General features: G+C 37.2%; 1 protein-coding gene across 2 annotated transcripts in view; it reads right to left on the minus strand.

Annotated features, from left to right (window-relative positions):
• UACA (uveal autoantigen with coiled-coil domains and ankyrin repeats) overlaps window positions 1–15419 on the minus strand; it is an 85671-nt gene that overhangs the window by 13474 nt on the left and 56778 nt on the right. For both annotated transcript variants that reach the window (XM_010808862.4, NM_174209.2), the window contains 8 exon segments: window positions 11218–11288; window positions 11009–11115; window positions 9303–9484; window positions 8184–8221; window positions 5304–5372; window positions 4292–4399; window positions 3733–3765; window positions 3117–3215 (listed from right to left, as the gene is read on the minus strand). In XM_010808862.4, the coding sequence (XP_010807164.1) occupies window positions 3117–3215; window positions 3733–3765; window positions 4292–4399; window positions 5304–5372; window positions 8184–8221; window positions 9303–9484; window positions 11009–11115; window positions 11218–11288 (707 nt within the window).

Here is a 15419-nt window from a genome sequence, read left to right on the forward strand (position 1 = left end):
TTACCTTGCCTTGATGACTCAAATGACAACAAATGCATGAGTTACAACATAAAATTAGCATTGTTCTAAAATATCCATGTTTCCCAAACTTGTTCTATAAAAATAAGGAAAATGCCTACATAAAGTACCACACAATTGCACTCATCTCACATGCTAGTAAAGTAATGCTCAAAATTCTCCAAGCCAGGCTTCAACAATACATGAACCATGAACTTCCAGATGTTCAGGCTGGTTTTAGAAAAGGCAGAGGAACCAGAGATCAAATTGCCAACAGCCGTTGGATCATGGAAAAAGCAAGAGAGTTCCAGAAAAACATCTATTTCTGCTTTATTGACTACGCCAAAGTGTTTGACTGTGTGGATCACAACAAACTGTGGAAAATTCTGAAAGAGATGGGAATACCAGACCACCTGACCTGCCTTTTGAGAAATCTGTATGCAGGACAAGAAGAAACAGTCAGAACTGGACATGGAACAACAGGCTGGTTCCAAATAGGAAAACGAGTACGTCAAGGCTGTATATTGTTACTCTACTTATTTAACTTATATGCAGAGTACATCATGAGAAATGCTGGACTGCATGAAGCACAAGCTGGAATCAAGATTGCCGGGAGAAATATCAATAACCTCAGATTGCAGATGACACCACCCTTATGGCAGAAAGCGAAGAAGAACTAAAGAGCCTCTTGATGAAAGTGAAGGAGGAGAATGAAACAGTTGGCTTGAAGCTCAACATTCAGAAAACTAAGATCATGGCATCTGGTCCCATCACTTTATGGTAAATAGATGGGGAAACAATGGAAAGAGTATCAGACTTTATTTTGGGGGGCTCCAAAATCACTGCAGATGGTGACTGCAGCCATGAAATTAGAAAACACTTGCTCCTTGGAAGAAAAGCTATGACTAACCTAGATAGCATATTAAAAAGCAGAGACATTACTTTGCCAACAAACTTCTGTCTAGTCAAGGCTATGGCTTTTCCAGTAGTCATGTATGGATGACAGAATTGGACTATAAAGAAAGCTGAGTGCCGAAGAATTGATGCTTTTGAACTGTGGTGTTGGAAAAGACTCTTGAGAGTCCCTTGGACTGCAAGGAGATCCAACCAGTCCATCCTAAAGGAGATCGATCAGTCCTGGGTATTCATTGGAAGGACTGATGTTGAAGCTGAAACTCCAATACTTTGGCCACCTGATGCGAAGAGCCAACTCATTTGAAAAGACCCTGATGCTGGGAAAGATTGAAGGCTGGAGGAGAAGGGGATGACAGAGGATGAGATGGCTGGATAGCATCACTGACTCAATGGATATGAGTTTGGGTAAACTCCGGGAGTTGGTGATGGACAGGGAGGCCTGGGGTGCTGTAAACCATGGGGTCGCAAAGAGTCGGACATGACTGAGCAACTGAACTGAACTGAACTAAGTATTACACATAATACAGCAATGCTGGTGGCAGTTAATGAAGACTTTCAAGCGAGATGAGATAGCAGTGGATATTCCATACAAATTATGATTCCTTAGTTTTTAATAACGGCTTTCATAAACACTTTATAATTTTCTCTTGGATGGTTAAAAATCATTTCTAGCATAAAAATTCATTTGATTGGGGAAAATGTCCCCATTATACTGAATGCAAAAACTTATAAAATAGGATGTATAATAAGAATCCATCTGAAAAAAAAAAAAAAAAGAATCCATCTGATGAATTCATGTGTATAACACAAGTTATGTACAAAGAAGGGGCTTCCCAGGTGGCTCAGTGGTAGAGAATCCTCCAGTCAATGCTAGAGACACAGGACATACGGGTTTAACCCCTGGGTTGGAAAGATCCCCTGGAGGTGGAAATGGTACCTCACTCCAATATTCTTGCCTGGAAAACCCCATGAACAGGGGAGTCTGGTGGGTTGCAGTCCATGGGAGTCACAGAGTCAGACCCTACTTAGAGACTGAGCGCACACACACACACACACGTACAAAGAAAGGTTTGAAAGGATGGTCAGGTGCTAAGAATGCCGGATCAGCATAGATGAGCCTTGTATCAGCATAGATGGGCCTTGTATCGGCATAGATGAGCCTTGTGTCGGCATAGATGAGCCATGTGTTGGCATAGATGAGCCTTGTGTCGGCATAGATGAGCTGTGCCTAGTTCTGCACTTCATAAAAAAGGAATGATGCAGTATGTGCTCTTTGCGTCTGATTTCTTTCATGCAACATTATATCTGTGAGTTTCATCCCTGTCTTTATATTCTTCATAGCAAGTACCCGTTCTTTTTTTTATTTATTTACAAAGAAAAAACTGACTTTTGTTATGTATTTTGGAGTTGTATCTCACAATAAAAAGACTCACATCGAATCGGCTACTCTCTTCAGTGACCCCAGTGCTGAACAACATTTATAAAAATATGTATTATGGCCTCGAAAAATACATCTATACAGTTGCAGGTGTGGAGAGTGGTCACCCTTGGTGCAGGGAGCATGAGGAGGCTTCTGGATAAAGGTGATGTGCTATTTCCTGATCTGGGAGGTTTGATTTGTGAAATTTGTGAAAATCCTTCAACTTATCCATTTTAACATGTACTTTTTAACGTATATTGTATTTTGATTAAAAGTTTTTAGAAAAACATAGTCTTGGAAAAACTAAGAGCTAACTGAGTCAACAAAAGATAAGTATATGATCTGAACCTTATTAACACACTACCCTCACCAAACAAGTTTGTATATGCACAAGGCTCTTTCTGAGATAATCCTGGAATTACCACTATTCATTTAAATGATGCTTTTTATTAATACCATCAGAATCACTGTAATTTTACAGGTAAAAGTATGATGTTTTGAAATGGTAAAAATGGACAAAGAGGAAGGTTGGGGAAGAGAAACTGGAACTGAACTAAATGTTGGTTTAATCAATTTCAATTATTTCATTTAACCTTTACGACAACTCCCTGGGAAAAGGAACAATCACCCCAATTTTGCCAAAGCAGCAAAAAGCTCAGAGACTTTAAATGAATCACCTGAGGTCACACTATAAAAGAGAGAGTGATAATTCAAATTCAAGTCTGACTTCAAGCCCTTTACCACTTCCATTGTAAGTTACACAAAATACTTAAGCTTTCTGTACCTCAAAATACTTAAATCTACTTTTCAGAGCCTCAATAGTTCTTAGGCTTTCTTCATGCTGCTTTTCTTTGGCTGCCAAAAGGGACTTCAGCTTTTCTTTCTGAAATGAAAAGGAATAAACACAGCACAAAATCATACTGTGCTTGAAATACATGTGCGTGAAATGTATTACAGAAAATGTGCATTAGAATTACTTTGAGGACTATCATTAATGAATTCTCTAACCTGGTAGATTTTTTAACTATTAGTCAAACTTCATACCAATATACTAATAATATACAAAATATATAAACAACATTATGAAAAACTCAAATTTCTGTGGTTTGTTTTAAGTCATATTATTTTCAGACATTTTCTTTATAATGCTTAGAATTTTATATCTTTTCATGACAAGTCTCACGGAAAATGAGACAGAACAAAATGCCTATAATAACCCATGCCACTATTCTCAAAACATGATTTTACAGTGACACATAGGTTTTGTTTTTCCCTTTGAACAATTAACCAAAAGATAAATTCTGTCTCCATCTCAATTTAGGACTTAAAACTTCTACTGCAATATTCTCTTCAATTTACATAATATTTTATAGCTTTAAAGTAAAACTTAATCATCCTACCTCACTTTCCAGATCATCAGCCACCATTACTTCCTAAATTTAAAAAGAAGAAGAAATATATTTTCACTCTTGAAAGTTTAAGAAGCATGAGCTTAGCAAATATCTTCTAAAAAGATGTGCATGTCATTAAGCGTGGGGTCAAGGATGTGAGAAGAAAATGCCTGTGCCACCACGTCTGTGCTCTCCACTGTCATTCATTCATCTCACTAACCTTGTTCACAAGCACTTTACACTCGTCTGACAACCTATCAATTCCTTACAACTCTTACTTGCTCTTCCTCCTCACTTCTGCCCATTCCTTCCTCTCCAATCCCACAACTCCAGTGTTACGACCATAGACCAACAGTGTTCTCTGTTCTTAGATTTGACATTAAGTTTCACACAAAGGTCTCAATAAGATATAAGTTTCCTCAAGGGCAATGACCTGATTTTACCTCCTTTAGCATCTGGCACCGTGACTTGCTGGGAGGGTTTGATCGTTAACAATTTGTTATTGACAATGATGAACACTCACAGTAAAATAGTTCTGGATGTTTTTGGTATCATGCAGATTATTTACCTCATTCAGCTGTAGCTGTAAACCATTGACTTTATCCAATAATATTCTCTGTTCTTGCTGAATTTTTCTCAATCTCTCTTTCAGATCTTCATTTTCAATCTCCAGATCCTTCAACAGTAAAGATAACAGGCGCTAGACCAACTTTAAAGGAGCAACTCTTAAGGAAGAAATTTCTAAAAGCAGCTCACTATCATATACATATACAAACAGCTTTAAGTATAAAGATACAATAATTTCAATGACATTTAAATAACAAAATCTATACATGAGAAATAATGTAGAAAATTACAGTCCTATGATAACTAATAAACACAACTATATATATAAGATAGCAAATCATGATTCTAATAAATAAGAAATAAAAGCATCATCTAGAAATAGAAAATAGAAGAAGAATATGTCATTTTAACTTTTCTATAAAATCCTCCCAAATTGTTTTTGTTTCATTGTACAGAAATGGTTATTCAACTTATATTTTAATGGTATTTGTCACAAAGTAAACCATTTAATTATGGCTCATCTTCCAATGCAACCCAAATAATAATTATTTTCTGAACACTTTAATGAACATAAAAGGTAAAATTACTGTGTGGATAACAAAAAATTTTTTTAGTCAAAATTTTAAAATTTAAGAAAATGTTCAGATTTTGTTTTATTCACAGTGATAATCATTTTGTCATTACAATTAATTTTCTGAAATACAAATGTATGATTTATGGCCTAAAACAGACATATTTATATCAACAAAAAGTTATATAAAGTTATTTACTTCCTAATGTATATTAAAACAATACTTACTGTAAGATAATACTGACACAAACATTCATATCAAAAGTCAATTCATTTAGAAGGAATTATGCAAGAAACAGAATCACAAAACATAACAAGCTTTTCTTTCTGCCCTTACTTATCCACACCACTTCCCATTTTTGCTTCCTTTCTTGTCCCAAACCTCACTACAAACAACACTGGAATTCTCTGCAAAGGAAGATACCAATGTTTTTCTTTTTACCTGAATGTTTTGATGCTCCCTCTGATTTGACTTCGTATTTACTTCATCTAGCATCTGAGACAAATTTCGCTTTGGTAAAACATATGAAAACACAGGTTAGCAAGTGTGAGAATAAAGAAAAGTACATTTTCCTCAATAGGAAATATACCCAATTAGTGATTTTCAGCTTATCCAAGTTCTAATTTTCCTGTGCAAAACACAAGGTGGCAGTGTTTCCACTTAAACTCCAAATGGAAAAGATTTAACACAGGTTTTAAATGAATCAAATGTAGTCTGTTTTTAAATACTAAAAAATAACAGAATTTAGAAATCTCTATTATTAACTATTTATTTTCACCAAAGTCACAAAATTTTAAAAAGAAGACTTTATACTAGAGGCAAAACTCAAGTTATACTAAAAAGCATCAGCTACTATTCCCAAAACAAGGGAACTGGTATTTAAAAAGAGAAGGGAGAGTTATATTAATATTGAAAGAAAATATGGAAATTATTTCTTTGAGTACTGATGAAATAAAATATCAAAGGGTGTGATAAGAAAGAGACAGACAATGCACTGACGAAAGCTACATGAAAGACTTCTAAATGACGTGGCTGGTACATGATCTGTTTCTGTACACTTACTGCTTTGAAACTTTATTCCAGCTTAGAGACTTGCTTTAATAAAAACACAACACAATCATTAAACAAGAGAGAAAATAACCTTTTTTTGCCCAAATTGATCTGTAAATCTACACAATAATTTGAGAGCTAAAAAACCAAATACAAAAGTAAATGCGTTAATTCTCTAAAGTAATTATGTTTTGCATTATTTGTTGAGTTTTGTTTAATCAAGTGTTTAAACTATCATTCAAATGAACTTGGATTTGGAATTAGAGTGAAAAAAAGTTCCCATTAAGATGATACTTCGTATCCACCGTTTGGCCCAAACTACATTTCTAGCTTCATTGCTTCTACCAAAGGTCCGTTCTCATGTGGAATCTGACCAGTCTCATCATACCATGTCCTGCCCTCGCCTTCCCTTCTGGTCCCTAGTTCCTGTCCCTCTGTCCCTCTACTGCCCCTTGGATGTGTTAGACACGTTCCCTCGTCAGAGGCTTGGTACTTGCCATTCCCTCTGCCCTTGAGGCTTCACCCACAGAGCTCCTGGCTCCCTCTTCACTTCCTTCAGACCTCTGCTGGAATGTCACTTCCTGACCACACCATCTAAAATAGCTTCCTGCCCTCTGTCTCTGCCTCCCTTCATCCTGTTCTGCTGGTCTTCAAAGCATCTCCTAGGATACTAAATACCTATTTGTTTATTATTCATCTCTCTCACTAGGCTAGGAGCTCCATGAGAGCAGGACTTTGAACACTGATATTCCCAGCACTTAGAACAGTAATGGGCATAAAGTCAGTAACTGAATACATCTTATTTTTAAACTATAGGCTTCTTAATAACAAGGATTACATACCCTTTAGTTCAGAAACAAATCCTATTTATAACAGCTATTATAAAATGTATTGAATAAATAACTGAAATAAGTTTCGTTGTTCTTAGAATATTAATTCCATGAATTCATTTAGATAACTTATTCATTAAGATACCATTCCCATATTAATATTCAATAATTCTTTCTTTTAAATACCTGTATATTTCAGAATCATTTTTCTCTGAATCTGGGTGAGATGACTGGTACAGTTATAAGAGTATACATTTTATTTCCCTCTACCCCAACTTAGGTTATCTAAGGAGACAGCTGCTCCAGATGGAAAAAAAGTGACAGCAGACATGACCCATGCATGGACATATCACTTAATTCTGATGGACTGAAAGGGCAGCATGCTTTCATATAGCTTTCAGATTCAGGTGCAGGCTAGAGAAATGATGCAGAATGATGACAGGATGGCTGAGAAGGTACCTGATTACTTTCTCTTCAGGGTTTGGAAGTGTTCAGGTCCTTCTCACTAGAGAAAAGCTGAAAGCCTGGAAGGGAACAGCCAGCAGAAGAGGAGAGTTGCCTACACTAGCTTTGGGCAAGATGGTTAGAGTGCGTAAAGCAACCCCATTCGTTTTAACTCAGAGATCAGGGGAAATAATCAGACATCTACTGAGACACAAAACCAGGGTTAAGTAGTGATCTGATAATTAAGTTAGTGCAAGGGATGAATTACTTCATGTACTGTGTTTTTTTAAAAGTCAGTGTGAAAGTCGCTCAGTTGTGTCCGACTCTTTGCGACCCCATGGACTATACAGTCCATGGAATTCTCCAGGCCAGAATACTGGAGTGGGTAGCCTTTCCCTTCTCCAGGGGATCTTCCAATCCCAGGGATCAAACCCAGGTTTCCCACATCGCTGGCGGATTCTTTATCAGCTGAGCCACAAGGGAAGCCCCTTTTAAAGTCAAGTCCTCATTAAATTAAATACACACAGCAAAAAAGAAAACCAAAATGTTAACAGTGGCATTGAAATCACATACATAATCTTTGTTGAATTGTTTTCTTCACTTCTTGTTGCACTGACAGAATTTTCCCACATCAGGATATATTTGGTTCTGTTACTAAGCGAGAATAGGAAGCTGTCTACAGTCTGCCAGCCTAACATTCATCATCAAAGAATCTCAACAAGGCGCAACATTTCACACTTGAAAGTGCTGGATGTTCAGCGATCAGGAGGTTGCTTATTGCCCACTGGATATATTCACTGTAATTCAGACCCACTGTCTCAAGCTGAGTGACAGTATCTGTATAAAGCCTCAGGATCTCATGACCTAGGTTCTACATGGGCATGATTAACTGAGAAGAGAGAACAACATTAATTTAAACTCAAAACAGTTAAACATAACTATTAACCAGGTTTGCTAAGCACTTCACTTAAATTGTACAATATACATAATTTTTAACCTGTTGTAAAGATGGTCCTTTCTTCCAAAGTTCTCTCCCTGAAGATTTAAAGAGAGGGAAAGAGAGGAGAAAGAGGAACAGTGAGACAGAAGGTTAACTCAGGTAGATTTCCATTCCCTAATTATATAATTAAGTCAATATTAAAGAAATAAATTTCTAAGTTTCTTTATAGCTTACTACCTTACAGTTAAACAACAGTGAAACATCACTTTTGCCTATCTAATTGGTACAGTATTTTTTTCCTATGATAACATCCATGTAGATAATATGCAATGCTAGGGAGGGGAGGGAGGTGAAAAATGAAAAATTGAAAACACTCCTAAATGAGAAGGCAACTTGTTGATATATATCAAAAGCTTAAAGAAATGTGCATAACCTGAAACCACCTGACTCAATTTCTAGGAAGTGATTCTGCTGCTGCTGCTAAGTCACTTCAGTCATGTCCAACTCTGTGCGACCCCATAGACGGCAGCCTACCAGGCTCCCCCGTCCCTAGGATTCTCTAGGCAAGAATACTGGAGTGGGTTGCCATTTCCTTCTCCAAGAGATCTTCCCAACCCAGGGATTGAACCCGGGTCTCCCATATTGTAGGCAGGCGCTTTACCATCTGAGCTACCAGGCCAGTGGCAGAATGAGTGGCTAATTTTACTTGCTGTGTTTTTCTGTAATTTCCAATTTCTCTTTAATAAGCATAGAAATGTACTTGACACAAGTATTCAATAAATCTTGGTTGAATATTTTATATACACGTTTAAACAATGATTCTTTAAAACTTTTTAAGTATAAGACCTTAAATCCCTCACCCCTCATCAAAAAATATGTATTAGTAAAACCCTTTATTTGGGTCTTTCTTTTCAGTTCTTTAATTACTCCACAGTAGAGTAGGGTTGACTGGATAAGCTAGACAGTAAATGTAACACACACTGCCTCAAAATGAGTGACTAAAGTGTAAACCCGCACAGCTCAGGCAGAGAGGGAGATGAACCAGTACTGCTTAAGGTAAGGAGTGTTTTGCCCCTTACAAATACTGTAGCTCTACCATGTAAATCTTAAAAAGCTATTCTTTATTAGCACGCTTTATTAACTAGCACTTTTCTAATGACAGAAAACTGCTGGTACCTTTGTTGGAATTTTCTGATGCAGTCTTCAGTAAGGTTAGAATGTCCAGATTGTCACCAATTCTTGCATAGTAAGAACTGTCATGGCCAAGGGCGTCCAGCAAGGTCACGTCAGCGCCGTTTTTGATTAAGACTTCTACTGCATCTTTGCAACCATACTCGCATCCTAGCATGAGAGCAGTCCTACAAGGGAAGACGGAAGAATAAAAGACCATAAGGAGGATCCAAAAAACATTTCAGAAATCTCTTTCAGAGGCCCCATTCTTAAAGAACAGATATGACTTTAAAAAGCTATATTGTTACACACACAGATTTGACTTCATATTTTATATTTTAACTCCATTGCATTTATAAAAACATGTGCTTGTGTCTTAGTTTGCAGGGCTTCTCTTAGTTTACAGTGGCTCAGATGGTAAAGAATCCTCCTGCAATGCAGGAGACCCAGGTTCAATCCTTGGGGATCTTCCTGACCCCCTGAGAAGGGAATGGCTGCCCACTCCAGTGTTCTTGCCTGGAGAATTCCATGGACAGAGGAGCTCGGCGGGAGACAGTCCATCAGGTCACATAGAGTCGGACGTGACTAAGCACAACACAGCAATGAAAAAGAGACAAACATACTTGGAAAAACATCAGATCTATTAAATAAGACATTATATACATCGATCAGCCAGATCACACCTCTCTGATCTAAAGTTTATTTTTATATCAAATTTTATTAATCATGCTTGGAGCCAGATTATAGTATCACAAAAACAAAGTAATATAAATAAAGTCACTTTCTTAAAAATCACACTAATGATTTAACTGCTTAAGAATTTCCTCCTTTGGGATGCCTGAACAGTAAAAACGATCAGAGCTATAAAATCTGACATCCAAAGACTATTATACTTATCTACTTCCAGGGAACTGCAAACAATAGAATACATGTTTAAAAGAATAAAATTAACTGAAAAGAAACCAATAATTTTACTAGTAATCATCTATAAAAGTCTCAGAAACTTGTCATAAATTATTATAATGCTTCACCTGGTGAAATGGGCATATTTTAGATACTTTGTTGTCAGAAACTCTGTGACTGTAAACATCAGAATTACAATATAGCAAGTAGCATGATACACTAAGCCCAGAAAAGAAGACAGGGAGAAATACAGACAGAAATTGTTTGTGTACATCAATTAAAATAACATCAAATACAGATGCAGAAGTAAATGAATGGAATCTGTACTGGGGTACAGAAATGAACTCAGTTTCAGAGACGGAGGTGGCATGGTGCCCAGGTAGAAAGGAGAGAAAACAGCTTGAGAAAATCTACACTGAAACATGTCCATCTCCAGGACAGCCGAGAACTCCTTTACTCTCAAAAGATTCACTAATGAAGAAGTAGATTGTAGATGTAGCTTTTTATTCTTCTTCCTTATTTGAGCCCATTTCACTAAAGGTTATTTTAAAAGTTAAAAATAACTAGGATATAATTCCTCTTTCTTCAGTTCTTTGACTCAAACACAGGCCATAGTCACTGCATATATTTTGAGTTCATCCTCTCATCATCCCCTATTTCCCTCTCCCCTCTTCTTCAGCCAATTCTGAAGAAAAATAAGTAGTGAATGCTAATTCCAAGGAAGGGAGAACCACAGGGAGTGGAAAGGCCAGGTCACAGGATCACTGGGCATCCAGCTCGTGTCTAGGGAACCTTGATAAAACAATTACCTGTTTTGTTTGTCTCTGGAATTAATATCCGCCCCTCTATCTATCAGCAGTTGACATATTGTTGGCCTACACATCTGGGTAGCCAGAACAAGTGGTGTCCGCCCATCCTAAGCAACAAAAAAATAAGACAGCATTAAGACAACAGATCTCCCAAAATGTGAAAGTTAGAGCCCATGAGTTGAAATGACAATAAACATAAAGTGACTTACTACATCTTTGGCATTCACCGAGGCCCCATGGTCGCAGAGCAGCTGTATGCTAGAAGGACAGTCTGCCATAGCTTTGAGGGACAAAGGAAGATGATAAATGGTGAACATCTGCTGCTAACACGTGGTGTTTTGCAAGACCCTATAATATAAGGCCTAAATTCTTCAATCCCTAGAATACCAAGCTTTACATCCTCCACTCTCAGTTTAGCACTATAAGCATCGATTTTTCTATCTGAAAATGGATTAGACAAGATCATTTTGTAAGTTTTGTATAATTTATTAGAACCAAGGAATACTGTCATTCTTATAGAAGATAAGAATATACTGCTGTTCTAAGGGTAAACACTGACAATGAAAATCTAACTTAAATTTTCTATTTAGAGTATATTTTAAAATATGGCTATGACTGACTGGACCCTTGAAGTATTAGCTGAGGTTTCTTTTTTTTTTTTAAAGAATCATATCCTTTCTTTTTTTTTTTTAAATAGAAGAGCTACAGTTAATAGAGTATGACTCATACAGTTCACATGCCCTTTTCAAAGCAGAAACTGCAATGTCTGACCTTAATTATGCAAAAAGCAGGGTCATTTTGCTAAAAATTATATTACAAAGTCACATCATGCTTCTCTGATTGACACTGGAGTTCATTTTTGTATCAGGAAAAAATGGTCAAATTCATAAAATGTGTTTATACTTCCCATGAGTTTTTACAAATTTCTATGAGTTGATATTAGGTTATCTGTACAAAACAACTAAGTTAATTTTCTTTTTTTTTTTTGGTAAAATTCAATAAAGTAAAACCAAACATACATTAAAAAGATCAAGTAAATTTTTCATGTCTGATGTCTTTAATCCAGCAATCTTTTATATAAAATATACCATCAACCTTTTAAAAAAGATAAAACTGAAATCAAATACATTAATTCCAGAATTATGAAATGAACAACCATTCAGGTTCAAATAAAAATGAACAAATGTAATGGATAAAAAATTTGAGAGTTATACCATACTGCATAAGTCAAGTCAGTATTAGAGGTGCTATGATGGAGAATGTTAGCTGTTCTCCCTTCTTCCGTGGTAATAACTGTGCCGGTCACAGCGTGGTTCACCTAGACCATAGGTCCCAGTCTCCTCTGCATGTAGGCAAGACTACATGAGTTAGGTAGTGCCAGTTGAGTCTGACTGGAGGGATGTGTGCTACCTTCTGAGGCTAGGGCTGCAAAATGTGGTTATACATTCCTCCATAATCTTTCTCTTTCCTGTTAGCAGGAAAACAGATACCTGCAGTCAGCTTCAGCCTTAAAAGAGGACAACACCCCAGGCAATGGCAGAACTGCAAAATGGAAGAAATCTGGGTCCCTGCAGGACCATAAGGAGCAGAGGAACAAGCCAATCTGATCATCAGGGCTGGGACATGAAAGAAACTGTGTTTTTTTTAAAGCCAATGTTATTTTGTCACAGTGGTAGAATCTTGTCCCTAATAAAGACAAAAATTGCTACTGGGAGTCAGGTGCTGCTAATAACTAAACAAATAACTAAATTATATGTCACCGGTTTACTGGATGGATACTAGGTAGTCAGTAAAATGTATTTCAGGCTAGGAACCTTGTGATTTTTCTCATGCTGTAGCAAAACATTTGCTAGATTTATCTTGTGTTCCAATTTAAAAGGTACACCATGCGACTATGGAACCTTTCTAGGTGAAGCAAAAGAAAAGAGCCAAAATTTTAGTACATCTTGACAGCTGCTTACTGCTTTTAGTAAGGGATTTTAAGAAAGTGATGAGGTTAAGCAAGAATTAGTTATGCACACTGTTGGAAGCAAACAGAGTGCCTAGATATTTGGGACCTCACAGGTATAGGAAGCCAATTATTTCTCTATACCAAACAGCAAGATCTAAAATTATTGCTGGGCACAACTTTTCTCAAAGACTGCACAATAAGGAAAATAAAGAAAGGGGGGGAAAAAAAGGTCCAGTCCTGGAATAAAGATCAAATTGAGGATACTATATTCCTATACAAGACTGTTATTTCAGATGACTTTGAGACAGCAGTATTAAAATGAAGTAGAGAACAAATGAACTTATTTTCAAAACAGAAGCAGAGACACAGACATAGAGGACAAACTGACCGTTACCAGGGGACGGAGGAGAGGGATAAACTGAGGTTGGAATCAACATATACACACCGCTCTACACAAAATAGATAACTAATAAGAACCTACTCTATAGCACAGGGAACTCTACTTAATACTCCACAGTGGACTATATGGGAAAAAGTCTGAAAAAAAAAAAAAGAGTGGCAATATACATAACTGATTCACTCTGCTGTACACTTGTACACTATAAATCAACTATACTCCAATAACAATTTTTTAAAACCTTGTGAATTAATCTAATGTTCTACACTATATGGAACATTTGATAAATAAATAAATGTTCTAAATTTTGGCCAAAAAAATAAAATGAGGTAGAGAATCATGACTCTAGAAATAAAGACAAGAAATAAAGGAGGGTTAAAATTTTTATGTCTAGAAAATAAATGGTTTCTGGTATATGAAAGTGGCTGGCAACAAACAGGCGAGAAACTTACCAAGGTTTTGAGGGAATGAATATACTATCCCCAAATCCAAAAGCCCAGGCAGCTAAACCAATAACTCTTCCTGCACTTAAGCTACCTTTATAGAAGGCATACCTTCCAGCATTTATTTGTTTATCTGTGTCTTAGAGGACAATAGACAAGTAAGAACCTCCGAGATGGCAGCCCTAGGGCCCACAGATGACAATGACAAGGGATTTCTCACAGGAAACAGAACCAGGGGGGCACATGGAGCAGTTAACCAAGAAATTTACTCCAAGACCTCAGCTGAAAGCCTTTGCAAGTTTTGCTCAGCAGCATTTGATACCTGCTATTGATTAGTGATTGCTGTGTATTTCCCAGTTCTCCCTTTTCTGAAAGACACTTTAGTTTATTTATCCTGCTCTTGTTTCATCACTATATATTATGAAGAGTAGATTTCTTTTCTTTGAGTTTACAAATTGTTGGACCAGGAAGAGCCATTTCAGAGCCAACAAAAGCACAGCACCCAGAAGCCCGACGTTGAGGTGGCCTCAGTAACTGGATTGGTTATGTATCCTCTCCTTGGGGAGGGGGCAAAGGTTCTATATGTGGGAAGTAGGGCTGAGGGAATATTTGGAAGGCCAGAAGGCTGGACTGTGGCGACTGTTACCAATCTGTTCTCCCCTTCTTCTACAGTGGAGCAGCTGGGCCGTGACTAGTTATCTAGAGATTACATTTCCGGGCCTCCTTTGCAGGCCACCAACTGACTTTTCTCTTGTTGATGGATTATGAATAAAGGGCTATTTACCACTTCCAAATCTGGGCCTTAGATCACGGGCATTTGCTCCCCCAGTTCTCCTTCCCTTTGCTGCTAGCTGGAACATGGGTATGACTACAATCCAGCTGCAATGACGTAGCTGAGAAAGATACCAGAGGAAAGTGCAGCAACAAGATGGAAAGAATTCAGTGCATGAAAGACCTCAAACCACGTGCTAACCTATATACCAGTCAACATTTTTTTAATAAGCAGCTGGTACTGAAGTTCTTTTATTACATCAACTCAGTCTTCATTCTAACTTCATCAATATACCTAATGAATAAATATTTAGATTTCAATTGGTTAAGTTGTACCAGTTTTTTTTTTAATTTTATTTTATTTTTATACTTTACATAATTGTATAAGTTTTGCCAAATATCAAAATGAATCCGCCACAGGTATACACGTGCTCCCCACCCTGAACCCTCCTCCCTCCTCCCTTCCCAGACCATCCCTCTGGGTGGTCCCAGTGCACTAGCCCCAAGCATCCAGTATCGTGCATCGAACCTGGACTGGCATCTCGTTTCATACATGATATTTTACATGTTTCAATGCCATTCTCCCAAATCTTCCCACCCTCTCCCTCTCCCACAGAGTCCACAAGACTGTTCTATACATCAGTGTCTCTTTTGCTGTCTCATACACAGGGTTATTGTTACCATCTTTCTAAATTCCATATATATGCGTTAGTATACTGTATTGGCACAAAAATAAACTCAAAATGGATTAAAGATCTAAACGTAAGACCAGAAACTATAAAACTCCTAGAGGAGAACATAGGCAAAACACTCTCTGACATACATCACAGCAGGATCCTCTATGACCCA

Source organism: Bos taurus, chromosome 10 (assembly GCF_002263795.3).
Source record: "Bos taurus isolate L1 Dominette 01449 registration number 42190680 breed Hereford chromosome 10, ARS-UCD2.0, whole genome shotgun sequence".
NCBI classification, from domain to species: Eukaryota; Metazoa; Chordata; class Mammalia; order Artiodactyla; family Bovidae; genus Bos; species Bos taurus.